The 14,114-nt window shown below is 36.0% G+C and overlaps 2 protein-coding genes across 5 annotated transcripts in view; both read right to left on the bottom strand.

Moving 5' to 3' along the window:
* Nucleotides 1-14,114, bottom strand: part of abcc3 (ATP-binding cassette, sub-family C (CFTR/MRP), member 3) — a 399,896-nt gene that overhangs the window by 271,089 nt on the left and 114,693 nt on the right. The gene's annotated exons all lie outside the window — the stretch shown is intronic.
* LOC141297411 (myosin phosphatase Rho-interacting protein-like) overlaps nt 1-14,114 on the bottom strand; it is a 73,385-nt gene that overhangs the window by 2,045 nt on the left and 57,226 nt on the right. For both annotated transcript variants that reach the window (XM_073827850.1, XM_073827849.1), the window contains 6 exons: nt 13,685-13,802; nt 13,062-13,221; nt 8,368-8,478; nt 8,196-8,282; nt 3,884-4,046; nt 3,715-3,800 (listed from right to left, as the gene is read on the bottom strand). In XM_073827850.1, coding sequence (XP_073683951.1) covers nt 3,715-3,800; nt 3,884-4,046; nt 8,196-8,282; nt 8,368-8,478; nt 13,062-13,221; nt 13,685-13,802 — 725 coding nt within the window. The remainder of the gene's footprint in view (nt 1-3,714; nt 3,801-3,883; nt 4,047-8,195; nt 8,283-8,367; nt 8,479-13,061; nt 13,222-13,684; nt 13,803-14,114) is intronic.

The following is a 14,114-nucleotide window of genomic DNA, read 5'->3' on the forward strand; positions in this document are numbered from 1 at the left end:
ATTGTATTGTTTTTTAAATAATTAATATTTGACTTAAAAAAAAACATTAAGTCAAGTGTGTCCAAACTTTTGACTGGTAGTGTACATCTAGACATTCTCAAAGACAACTTTTGTGTAGGTTTTGAAATGTCAGTTTTTGCATAAATTTTACTACAGTCAAACCTGAACAGAAAAAAAATAAACAAAAATGTTACAGAAATGAACAGTAATACTTTATCAGAGGTTAATCAATCTGATTTCAACTGATTATTTAAGTCATCTGGCTCAATTTTGCCACATTGTTACAGCCCGTGTCCGTGTTTTAACAGCAATTTTTGCTGATTTATTGATTTTATTTAATGCATTTACAAAAAAAAAAAAAAAAAAGAATTCTGTTACAGTCACATTAATTCACTGGGGGGGAGTGTTGTGTCTATTTTGTACTCGAGTGTCACCCCTTCATTGCTGTGCACTCTTTTTCTGCATCATGAATGATTTGTAGATTGTACGCACAAAAAAAAAAAAAAATCTATTTTTTAGTGGTGGCCATAGATTAATTTTTTTAATCTAGATTAATCTCACTGTAATCTTGGAATTAATCTAGATTAAAATGGATCATTTGAATTCTGCCGAAGGTGATGTGTGCTACCCAAATAATGACTAAAAGTCTTTGAGAATGGGTTTCTCAAGCCAGGTGGCGCATTAGACCAGGGGCTCATCTCATGTTTCCAAATGCATCACAAACTGCTTGACAATTGCATTTACAACACAATTAACTATACAAACTTGTGTAACCAACTATTCCTACACTGCATGTACTTCTGCGTAAAAGGCAGCGCGACGTGGGCGTTGCAGTTAAATACACATACGCACACGAGCATGGATATCTGCGTGCATACTTAAACTGCGTTGCTTTTAGAAATGTCAATTCAGTTGTTGCATATAGTTTAATGTCTTTATTTCGGGATTATCAAAAGTAAATTATAACTCAAATTTTACTGGGGCACAACAGATTTTCACTGGGGCACGTGCCCCAGTAAAAAGGGTCCAGCAGCGCACGCACCTGCCCTGAAGCAAACCCGGCGGCTTCATAGCTGCATCCATGTTAGCACGTCTCGTTTGATGTGGTAATTTCACAGTAGGCATACACACAGGTTTGAAGACTCGTTCTCGCCCCCTACAGTGCAATTCGGCTAGGTATACATCCGCGCTAAAATATCAAGGTGAAAGTCATCATAGCTTGTGTAGTATAGACTCATCTCCCAACCCAACTTTGAGAATAGATTAACAGCGATATTTTTTTTTATCGCCCGATAAGAGTCTCACGTTAACGCAGATAACGGCCCACCACTAGTATTTTTGCATATTACCCATTTTTCGAATCGAGTCTACAATTTGTTTTGTGTGGTCACATAGCAACAGCCATAAATATCAAGTTTCGTACTATTCCGATGAAGAAGTGATTTAAAAAAATTCTTAAAAAATTCTTAAAAAAAAAAAAAAAGTCTAAAATGACCGAACAATACCAGAGGGTTAAGACTTTTTAAGGTCTTTGTTTGTGGAACGAGTGAAGACTAAGACCTGCAAAAACCCTGTTCCAAGCAACTCAAAAAAAAAAAAAAAAAAAAAACATGCTATTGCTGTAATAACATATTTCAAAAGGTCTTTTATTTTCATCTTCATTACAAATCCCTGCTTTTTCCTGCATTTAAATCAGTGACCTCAAGAAAAACTGATAGTAGTGCCACCAACAAACTCCAGTGACACACACACACACACACACACACACACACACACCCCCCGCAGACACATGCCGTGAACCGCCTCGACCGCTCCTGTGAAACTCGATGAGTGTCTGAAATATGAACGATTTCCAGCAATGCATGTGGAAATGTCCTTGAGTCCATGAGACGTGTGTCTGATGAACATGAGATGACATGAACAGCCCTTCATTCAGCAGGATCACATGCATCACGTCAGTAAATAATGCAATCTGTTTGTTAGTCAATGCATGAGCTAGAGCTGGGCGATGTGGCCAAAAAAAACACTACTGCAATAATCACAATCTTCATTTAGCATTAATGGGGGAGGTAATGCTTCCACATGTTTGTTATAATGAATGTAAACACATTTGTTTAAAATCAAACTCCACAAAGATAGATACCTTTTAATTTAGGGCCCCACAAAACTATTTTATTATTTACCCTCAATTGTGATTTCAAGGGGTGTACTCAAAATGACACATTCATACTTTTCTAAGTAACATACACTTTAAATGCATGGTTTAATTAAATTCTATATTAACTAAAATCAATGTATTGCCAAATAAGATTTGACTAAGTAAAAAGTGCTCAAACTTTTACTGGCCAAGCTGAAGTTGCTTATTTTCTTTGTTAAATTTACGTAACTAAGGTACGTAGATTTTACTTAAAACTTTTACTTTACTTGAAATTTTATATAGTTATGTAACTTATTTAATTTTCTTTATAAATGTTGTTCAATAGTAAATAGACTGTACAGAGCAGTAGCAGTAACACTTACTTAAAAAGTGTTAGTGCAAATTGTTATGAAGAGTTTTTAAAGTTATTTTTGTCGGTGTGATGGGAGGAAAAAATGTAACAAATTGCTTTGCAAAATGACTCACTATTTTAAAGCACTTGAAACTCACGCAGTGCTCATTAGTGCAAATGCAACAAAAACTCAGGCAAACATGCATAGAAACTTTACAAACCCATTGCAATTGTTTGACTGAAAGTGTAATATATTAAATGCAATTAACAAATCATCAAATAACATGAAGTATGAAGTACCAGTTTGTGTTATTTTATTAATTTTAGGGCTGGTTTTTGTTTATGTTGTATTGAGGGCTTGTCTAAACAGGCCAATAACAGACTGTTAACTACTTTTTTAATCATACAGAACAAAATTACAAAGCCCAAGATCAGGTAAAAAGCTTTGTTTAGTGAAATCATGTGACTTTGGAAGTTTGATACACGCTCCAAATCACTGGTTCGAAACAAATGATTCACATCGGCTTTGTGGTTTATCAACTTCATGAAGCAGAGTTTGAAAGCACTTATGACTATCTGTTGGCAGTTATTCTCAAAGCAAAACAGCCTAAAGCTGCTGAAATGACTCTTGGAGCAGCTTTCATGTGTTCATGCCCTCATATCTTGAGACAAGCGTCATGTGTGTTCGAGTTTGAGTAGTAGATAAAACTATGGCTCAAACATGCAGACTACTACACACACTGAAAGATTCATCCAGATCTAGTAAAACTATCCAAAGCTTATTGCTTTATCATGATCTCAATACGATATGGTTTATCGCCCAGCTCTAGCATGAAACCCTCTGAATAACGCACGGGGAGTTCACCGCATTCGCTCCCTTCTAAGGGCTTTTACCTAAAATCAGAAGTCAAAGGTCTTCAGGTTTAGTCTTTAGCTGTCCCAGGGCATGTCACGATTCACAGACTGGGAACAGAGGGAAAAACAGAGGAAACACACACACACACACGGGACTGTGTGTTAGAGGAGGGAATGTGCAAAAGACATTGTCTTACCGCTACCTATCAGGCTTTTTCCTGGGCAACAAAACAGCACACACACATTTCAGTTAGCAGAACCTGCTGTATTTTTGGTTAATGGCAATATCTTGTTGACCTGAGGGTGGCAGTGTGAGCTTAACTAACTCTAATTCAACACTAGAGGACTGAACGTGTGTCTGGAAACCTACCTTTGACCTCATGGTGCGTTCGGAGCGTTTGGCTGCTGCAGCCGCCATCTTTAAAATATCAGGATTGCTCTTTGACTTCATGATATCTGAAAGACACGACAGTAGGCTGGTTCATAACATGTACATGAATGTATTTAAGCGTGGGCTGATTTAGAGGCAAAGGTCGTACCATAACCACCGCGCTCCACGTCTTCCAGCGTGGGTTCCCCCAGTGCATCATGGGCCTGCTGCAGCTGCTCACGCAATCGGCTCAGATCGCGTTCTGCTTTGGCCCGTACGATGCTCAGCTCCGTGTAGATGTCCTTATACTTATCGGTTGCATATTTTTTATCCTGTGAAAAGACATGGTGCAGGATATAAACATTAATCTATTGATTTTGTTTGTCTTGAAAGAGGTCTTACAAGTTCTTAGAATCTTGGTTTGAAAAAGTTTTAGGGCTCTACACTGCAACCTGAAAACTACTGCATGCGACTATGAAAAAATATTTAGGAGCACCATGTGCGACTGACCCCATCAGCATATTTGTGTTTGCGCGGAGGAGAGCTTCAAAGGTTTCTGTGTTTTTGCAACGTTAAGTAATGCATTACGGACATATCTCACAAATCCTTTCATAAACAAAGTGTAGAGAGAGTGTAAATAAGAGACTGACTGTGCAGTGTAGAGAGCTTTGATTAATTATAATTTTGTAAGATTGTGATTAACTAAGAGGAGTGACAACTTTTAATGTTTTTTTTAGGGAGTTTGTAAATGAGATATTGATTAATACAACAGTTAAATAAACTAGAAGTTAATATTAAGTGACTTACATTTTCTGACTATAACACTATTGCCTGATTTTGCTTTATTTTGTCATCAAAAATGGTCTGAAACAAGTCACAACTGAGCTGCTGCGCATCTCTAATCAAAGACAGTGTTGTTTCATTTATGAGTCAGTGATTCAATTTCCCATTCATAAAGCCACTTGCTTTATTCCTAAATGAATCAGTAGTTCAAATGAATCAAATGAATGATATGATTCAGTAATTAAATCAGTGTCTTGACGCCACCTACTGGCATATATATAGTTTCATTATTGAAGTATCTTTTCAGTTATTTAAATAATTAATTATTTCTGTTTTCAAAATATTGTATTTAAAACATTAATCTCATACTAATTTCATTAGCTTGGAAACTTATTCTTACTATAATTGTTCTTATTCTGTTGTTATAATCAGAAAAAAAAAAAAAAACTTAAACTATAAATCTAAAAAATAAAATGTACATAAAAGATGACATACTTTTAATAAAGATGCCAAAAATGCCATTACAGAGGTAAAAACAAAACTCCCCTGTAAATCACTTTAAGGAGTCAAATATCACCTCATAATGGAAAGGCAATTTTTTAATCAGATTTTTTTGATTATTGATTAGAAGTATAAGTTAGTGTTGGGCGATATGCTCAATTTTCATATCGTCCTATCGTCAGCCTGTGAGATCGCCGATACACAACACTATCGTGCTAATTTATTTAATAATATGTAAATGTGTCAATATGTAATAAATTCCTTATTCGTTTTGTAAGGGTAGTGCCTGTGACTTGTGACACAGTTGTGCGTGTACAGAGCGCTGATGGTAGTTCTGTCGGAGGTTCAAGTTTACTTTCGGTTTCATTCTCTGCTATCTCCAGGGAGCAGTTAATGTGCGTGCATGAATGCAAATCGATGTATCTTTCTTTACCCGTCATATTGCGATAATGTTACCGCTGTATGTCTGATCGCTGTCATCAGTTCATGTTGTAGTTCAGTTCATATAGAACAGGGTTCCTCAATAGGCGGCCCGCGGGCCACATCCGGCCCGTGAGAGAAAAATATTTGGCCCGCGCTAATTTCAAATAATCCTGCATGAGAATTCAAATGCACCTGATAACGTGTCAGCGAGCGGCGCTGTGCGACGCGACAAAAATACATTAGAACCCATTATAATCAGTGATGCTGCCTATACTAGATGCGGCGTATGCAACAGGACAAATCCCGGACAGTAAACCGATGCCTTGTTCTATTTATGACTTACTGATACAAAGTTAAAATGATTAATGTGTCCCAACCAGACGCGATGCAACAACGCGATGTATCAGAATCATTCAATATTACAACCATTCAAATGCGAGAAGCGCACTGTACTCCCAAGAAATGGACAAGTTTATAATCTGATAAATAAACCCTTTTACATTATTAAAACTACATACTGAGTGACTGATACCTTCTTTGTCATACCTTCTTTGGCAGTTTTAATGTAGGCTACATGCTTCCTTTATTTTCAAGATCTGATGTAAACTATCTGTTGTTGCTTTCATTATGGCTAAAAATGTCACGCAATATCCAAACTCATAGACCAATTTAACAATAATAAAGCACATAATCATTGCCTGAGATTATCACTGTCATAGTGTTTGTGTGTTGTTCCAGCCGTGAAGTTGCAGAAAATTGAAACCATTTCGAAAATAGAATCCCTTTCGCTTGTCTGTCGCTCATGGTTAGGAAGAAAAAAAAAACGCGTCACCTCTGATTGGGACACAGTGATACAGTTTGATCCCCAAAGAAATCTAGGTATAAAAATATTAATGCTGACAGATCTAATAACTGAACAGTTGACTTTGACCAGAGGTTGTTAGACTTTAACATTGTCCGTCATTTTGACAGACAGAATCGTACAAATTCCGTCATAATCTATTATTATCTGTCATTTTAATTTTCATATTTTAATAATAATAACACATTTCATTGCATTTATTTTTGTGTTACATTTAATTTAACATTCTCATTTTTTACAACCAATATCAATTCCTAAATCCCAATCGATCTTTTGGTCTATGCTGTTTTCAGTTGATGAATGAACACTATTAATAGTGCTAAGTAATAATAGTTCTGTGGTACTTTTTTTTTATTATGAAACAAAGTCTCAGATTTCAAATATTGTTCAATTAATTAGAAAATCCAAGAAATAAATACCGTTTTGGTGCTCTTTAATGGTTCTTAATAGATCGCTGTTTACTGTGGATAATCAAACCCAAACGCATAGCAAAACATTCGTGATAGTTTCGTTTTTGTTTTGGATCCCGTGCTCTGTCTGCAGACACACTGGAGCGCACACGCCACCAACTGGACAAGGGTGGGAATTACAGTTAAATTACACTAGAACTTGGACAGACATGGAGGTACAGATTTTTTTGTTCATTTGTTTTAATATTCGACAAGGCAAAGTTCTTTATTTTTCTGTATCTGAATACAAAAATGTTCATAATTATTTTAGTAAAACAGACTACTGTGGGGGAAAACAATCTGAATATTGATCTTATGTAACTCTTTTAACAAAAGCAACAATAAAAACAAAAACAGCAGCAGCAACAATAATAATAATGATAATAAAAATAAAAATAAGAGCAAACATTTTGGTCATAACATGGTCGTGGCCCTTGGCTTGGTATTGTTGGCGGAATTTGGCCCTCGGTGAAAACTAATTGAGGAACCCTGATATAGAATGTGGAGAAGCCATGTGCGTGTTATTCACGTGCGTATGTTTAGCGTAATTCTAGTTAACGCATACAGATGTTACTGAGGTGAATGTTTATGTTTACTATATACAGACAGATTCTGATATATGTGACCCTGGAGCACAAAACCAGTCTTAAGTCGCTGGGGTATATTTGTAGCAATAGGCAAAAATACATGTTATGGGTCAAAATTATTGATTTTTCTTTTATGCCAAAAATCATTAGGAAATTGAGTAAAGATCATGTTTCATGAAGATTTTTTGTAAAATTCCTACTATAAATATATCAAAATGTAATTTTCGATTAGTAATATGCATTGCTAAGAACTTAATTTGGACAACTTTAAAGGTGATTTTCTCAATATTTAGATTTTTTTGCACCCCCAGATTCCAGATTTTCAAATAGATGTATCTCGGCCAAATATTGTCCTATCCTAACAAACCATACATCAATTTATTTATTATTTATTGAGCTTTCATATGATGTACACATCTCAGTTTTGTTAAAAATTACCTTATGACTGGTTTTGTGGTCCAGGGTCACATATTGTATTTAATTCAGCCTTAACCACATTTTACTACCTCTGTTATCGTAATGACTGTCTACACTTAATCTATGTACACTGTATGATGAATAAGTGTCTAACCCATTTTCACTGCACACATCTGCGGCGCTATCTACTCTATGCTTGTGTTTATACCGCGGCAAGTCTCTGAAGCATCCTAGAACCGACTCTCCGCGCTGCATCGCTAAAGTTAGGCGCCTTTTTGACGGATAATAATAATCATCTTACTATCGTCAAAGGCATCAGCAACAGGCGATATCTCTGACTATCGTCGATACACGATACTATCGTCTATCGGAACAAACCTAGTATAAGTGCTCTTGAACTTTTGACTGTGCTCCTTAAAAGAAAATAAGCATAGACACACATGAAGGTGCAGAACTTACTCTTTGGGCAGTTTGGAGCTCATCTTTTAAAGAGTTGATCTCCTGCTTCAAATACTGCACTTCTGACTCCTTCACCCTCAACATTACCTGTAAACACAAGTGTACGATGAGCATTTCATTCCCAGGATGCTGTGGAAGAAGAAAGAGCTAAACATAAAGGGAAGAAACAGACCTCTAGCTCGTACAGCTCCTTCCCCTGTATGACCCCGCCAGAGTCTCCGCCGTCCTCACTCGTCATTGATCGCATCTTAGTGATCTCAGCTGCCAGACGATTGTTCAGCTCCTGCACAACAGACAAGCAACAGACTTTGGGTGACAAAATTGGACTTTTGGGTGCACTAACTGTGCGTTCACTCCGCCGCCGGCGAGAGCGTCAAAATTCGCTCTGGCCGCCCTGCAAGCAACGCTGTAGAAAGATTCCTTGACGCTCTGACGATCGAACGCTTGGTCTAGTATTTAAAGCGGCCGCAAAGCAAACAATCATGTCGATCTTGTGCAGACTGACAAGTATGGTGTAAGTTAGTTAACCTCATTAAATATTTTAAACATGAAAATAAGAAATTTAATTTAATTGTAGTTACATGTTTGCTAACGAAATAAATCAATTAAAAGCCATTCGTATGGTGTGGGTTTTGTGTTCATGGTTAAGTGCAAACTTAAAAACAGTGACACGTCGTAGATTATGGGGAAACCCGCCACAGCAATAATTAACTTCTCCTCTATTTTCCTTGGGAACTTATGTGGCTGGAACCAAGTTTACACGACTGCGTTCTTTGGAAAGCTCTCAGCGGTGAACTTCTACATTCCGATTGGTTGCCGCCGAGCCGCGTCATAGCTCATTACCATAAAGTTGACCTGACTTCAACTCTCCCCGACGCCCACACCGCCCAAAACGCGCCGCGCCGCTCTCGCCGCCGGCTCACATTGAAAATGAATGACTTCCGGCCACTTTGACGCTCTCGCCGCCTGCGGTGTGAACGCACAGTAAGGTCATGGTTATTTGACCGCATATTTTGGTTTCATTTTAGTCTGTCTTTTGACTAAAATGTCATTTAGTTTGTCAACTAAATCTAAAACACCAGTGGTTATATGTGCATTCTTAATAATAACTTGCTTACATCATTATTCACTCTTTCAAGCAGACATATTTATTTGTCTCATTTATGTGAATACTCACAAAACCAGTTTGAAAAATGTGTGTATTTGCATATTCAAGCACAAGAAGCAGCGAAAGAGAACTCTCTTCCCAAATGGTCCCTTCCTAACATTTGTCATGTATTTATTCATTGACGAAATGGTAAATAGATTTGTCAGAGTTTGTGTCATTAATTTTTTTTTTATTTAGTGATCGTCTCATTTTGTTATCAGTGAAAAGGGCCCTATGAAATCTGTTTTTTTTTTCACCATTTTGTTTTCCAAATTCCATTAAAATTGTTACCATACCATTCTTTTTCCCTTTTAATTTTTCATCAAATATACTTAGTTTTGATGGTTAAAATGACATTTTATTAGTCAAAAAGCATGAAATATACAACTTCATAAGTTTAACAAAAATCAAATTTTTAGGGCCCTATGAAATACGTTTTATTTTTAGTTTTGTTTTCGTGTTCTGTGTTTTCCAATTTGATTCTTCTGGATTACATTTTAATGCAGTAATTTAATTAAATTTGAATTTGGCTAATCAAAATGAAATGTTTAGTGTCCATTTTCCCTAGAAATTCTGTGTTATGTGCTTAATTTTTTTCTGGTAATCAAATGACTGCATAAAACCATTTAATTTACATTTTATTCAAACTGTTATTATTTTTATTTTGGCAAACAAAGTCCTGATCAACAAAGGTTAACTGCTAAAATTAAAAGAAAATCAGAAAAGTGTGACTATTTCTAAAAAAGAAAGTTTCAATAATAATTTTACTTTAAGTAGCAGTAAGGCTACATTCTACTGTAAAATAGTAATATATTTCTGTCACATTTTCTTCAAGTTAAACTGAATTCTTTTTGACTGTTTGCAGAGAGTTTTGTCTGTGTATATTGACCAATTCTGTGTTTGCTAACAATGATGCCCTTTTTTGTGGGTGGAGTTTATCTGGTGGTAGAAAATTACAGTTTTCAAGTAGCAGTCTATGAAATCCATGGAATAAAATAGTAAAAAAGGTAAATCTGAGTTTATATTTCAAAATTCTGACTTTATTCATCTGAGATTACATCTCAATTCAGATAAGAAAAATCAACTCGCCATTCAACCTTTCTCCATGGCTCAGAATTATGAATTAACATCCCACACTTCTGGCTTTTTTCCTAAGAATTGACAAACTCGCTATTGAGTTAAATTGAGTAACAAAGTCCGAAATAGGATATATAAACTTGCATTTGTGAAAAAAAAAAAACATTAGAATTGTGAGATAAAATAAGATAAATGTTATGTAAAATGTTACCGACTTAAATAACATTTCATGCTGTAACTGTAGGGCTAATACAATATGTCCCCTAAGAACTGCATATGTAAATATTATGTAGACCTATTGTTTAAATCAAATTTATGCTTTAAAAGCAGATTAATCATAGCAGGTTCAGGGCTCGAAATTGTGACCATTTTGGTCGCATATGCTCCCAAAATTTAATCTGCACGACCTCAAATTATATTTGGGAGCATTTGTGCGAGTGTGAGTAATTGTTGTGGTGCGACTTACTTTCATTTCTTTACAAAACTTTGGCTAGCCTAACTACTGCACAGACTGTTGTGAGCTGATGCAGTGACAGGTTCACCATTCTCTCCTTTGATTGTGGACAATTAGGTCTCCACAATCTGCTTTTGAAGAAATATATTTCATGCTACAGTGTACATTCTGTCAGATACAATTTTGCCGCCTCCGTCTCAATATGCTGTACATTGCCGCATAAATTCACATCAGATGATAACTCAGCGGCAGAGATCCACTCACGCAGGGGCGTAATTTCCACTCGGGACACTTTTCAAAATCCCGTTGGTGTCCTCCCACTTTCAAATGGTTTTGTTAAAGTAATCTCTTGTATTGTCGAATGCACGCGGTATCGTTAAAACGAAACCAAAAGTAAAACTCGCACACGCATTCAAAAGCAATGTTAACACCCCACGTTTAAAGAGCGACTGCCCAATGTGCGCAAATTAGGCTACATAACATATCTAGGCTGTTATTAGTATGTGGGCTATAATAAGTTGTATTGTGTCTATAGCTCTGTATCAGAAAAATTCGGTCATTTGCACTTTGAATATTGAAAGAGTAGCTTACTTTGATCATGCCTGCATTTATTGTCTACACGACTAAGAAAGAAGTGTCGTTTATACTGTAGATTGTTTAAAAATGCAGTGGTTGCCTCTAAATGGCTTTAACTCTTTATCTTTAACCTCTTTAAATGGCTGTATCTATAATAGAGAAAATAAACCTTGTTCATGTACTCATATTTTCATTCATTCTTGTCCCTTGCTTAAGGCGTAAAATAAATATATATATATATATATATATAAAAAAAGGCTTTCAGAATCAGCCCATTTGCTTGTAAAACATCTGCATTAAGAATTGACCATGAAAAAAACAAAACAAAAAAAAAACAAAATTACACATAGGGTAAGTGTGACTGCACAGGGATAGTCCCACGCTGCACGTCACACTTTTCTTTTAATGCATCTCACATTAGTTGAACATTCATCTATCACAAATAAAAAGGGTTAAATATTAAAAAATAAAAGTACAAACAAATAGGGTAAGCTGGACATGTGTGCGTGGTGGCCCGGGGGTGGGAGTTAGGGCCCTGTGCCTCCACGGCACCTCTACTAGATGGCCGTCCGGGTGACGTGAGCAGGGGATTAACTGGGCAGCTGTGTAATAACTCAATAGTGGTTTTTTTTTTTTTTTTTTTTTTGTAATATATATATATATATATATATATATATATATATATTTATAATAATAAGGAATACCTTATTTTTATTTTATTTTATAGATATTCTATTTATATATCCTATATATTACTAAATTACTATATTAATAGAATTGCCCTCTTCTTGATCCTCAAACCTCCCCTCATTCTTGATTAAAGTAGTTCATTTAAAATGTTATTATTATTATTATTATCATTACTATTATTATTAATATTATTATTACTGCCATTTATCATCTTCCTCACCCTGACCACTGAGTACCATTCACACCCTCCATCCTCTAATTTTTGTTAATACTACTATCATCATTTTTATTATTTTTTTTATTATGTCTGTGGTACTTTTCTACATGTTCCCTTGTGTTCCAACCTCGACACAGTTATAATTACCACTTACACGCACACTCACATGCACACACAAATCATGTTTACAGTCATGTATGTTTTGTTGGCCTTTGATGTATCACCTGTAAATAGTATATTTGTTGGCAATAAAAAAAAAAATAAAAAAAAAAGAATTGACCATGAAGAACCAAGATCGGCGCATTACTAAAACGAAATTAGGTGCTACTAAAAATTTGTTGGTGCTCCTAACTTTTTGAAGTTGGGAGCACCAGTGCTACCAAGTAAAAAAGTTAATTTCGAGCCCTGCAGGTTTCATCCATAGTCTGTCCATTTAAACGTCTGTGATTAGCTTCAAATGGCATCTTTGACGAGAGTATTCTATAAAAAATATTTGCATTCTGATTCTGACATCCAAAGGCACATCAATTATTTTTTTTCTTATTTCATGCATTTTACCCGTTTCCCTCGACTAGTTACCAGTGTTTTTCTGTCACATAACTGTCAACTGTCAAATGCTCATGAAATGACTCTCAGAGCAGTTTTGGAGATGTTGTTCATGTATTTATGTCCTCATGTGAACAAATGTTGCAGACAACCGTTTACCTGGTTGTGCGCATTGAGTTCCTGGTTCTCCCGCTGACACTGTCTGAGCGCCTGCCTCTCGGCCTCCAGCGCCTGAGCCAGATGAGCATTTTCTAAGCACTTCTGCGAGTACTGCTCCGACAACACCTCTATCTCCCTCTGGTACGACATCAGCTCTTCCCTACAACACAAATGCACATGCATTTTTCCTTTCACTTATAAGTGATGACAAAAGAGCAAGGCCTTTATGTCTAGACAGAAGTGCAGCCAAGAGCTTGAGGGCAGATTACGGGCATGTACACAAAGAAAAAAAAACTGTGCAATCACTCTAGATTTGGCATCTAGGCTGTGTTGCCCCAGGATACACTTGGCAATAGAGGCAATCATGCATTCAGGCTTTAAACTCTTTATCCACTACAATTAATGAAGCATGCAGAAAACACAAGGTCTTATTTGCATATCACAGCTTTAACAGTGAAGTTAGAAGAAATCATCTTAAAAGCGAGGTGGAGGCGTGGCTTTGTAAAACTCGTTTCAAGTAATTAAATGTAGACATTTGTTTATTTCACAAAAGAATGCAAAGGTGTGGCTGTGCTGCATTTAACTGCATTACGAGGGTGAAATAGCATGAAGGAATAACTGACTCATGCTGTTTGCGGATTTCCTCAATGTCTGCGTTTTCATTGTTGCTGTTGGCCTTTCGTGTTTTTTCCAGCTCCCGCTCGAGCTCCGTCCGATGTGCATTCTTCATTGCTTCGATAGCTAGTCAAAGAAAAACATTAAAATGATGTATTTGTTACTAAAACAGATACTGATTCGTACAGATACTAAAAAATAAAATTCCAGGACTTTCAAGGACTTTTTTTCAAGCACTTCTTTTTTGATATTCCAATGGACTAAAACATACGCTGTTTCAGTAGTGACATGAAAAATGCAGGACAGTTGCATAATTTACGAAGTATACATTTATTCACTTTTTTTCTGTTTTGTTTTTATAACTGTACTGCCTTATAGTTAAAGCAGCACAATTTAATGTATTTTTCCAAAAAAAAGTTTGCAAATTGTATAATATCC

The sequence above is a fragment of the Garra rufa genome, chromosome 22 (assembly GCF_049309525.1).
Source record: "Garra rufa chromosome 22, GarRuf1.0, whole genome shotgun sequence".
In the NCBI taxonomy this organism is placed as follows: Eukaryota; Metazoa; Chordata; class Actinopteri; order Cypriniformes; family Cyprinidae; genus Garra; species Garra rufa.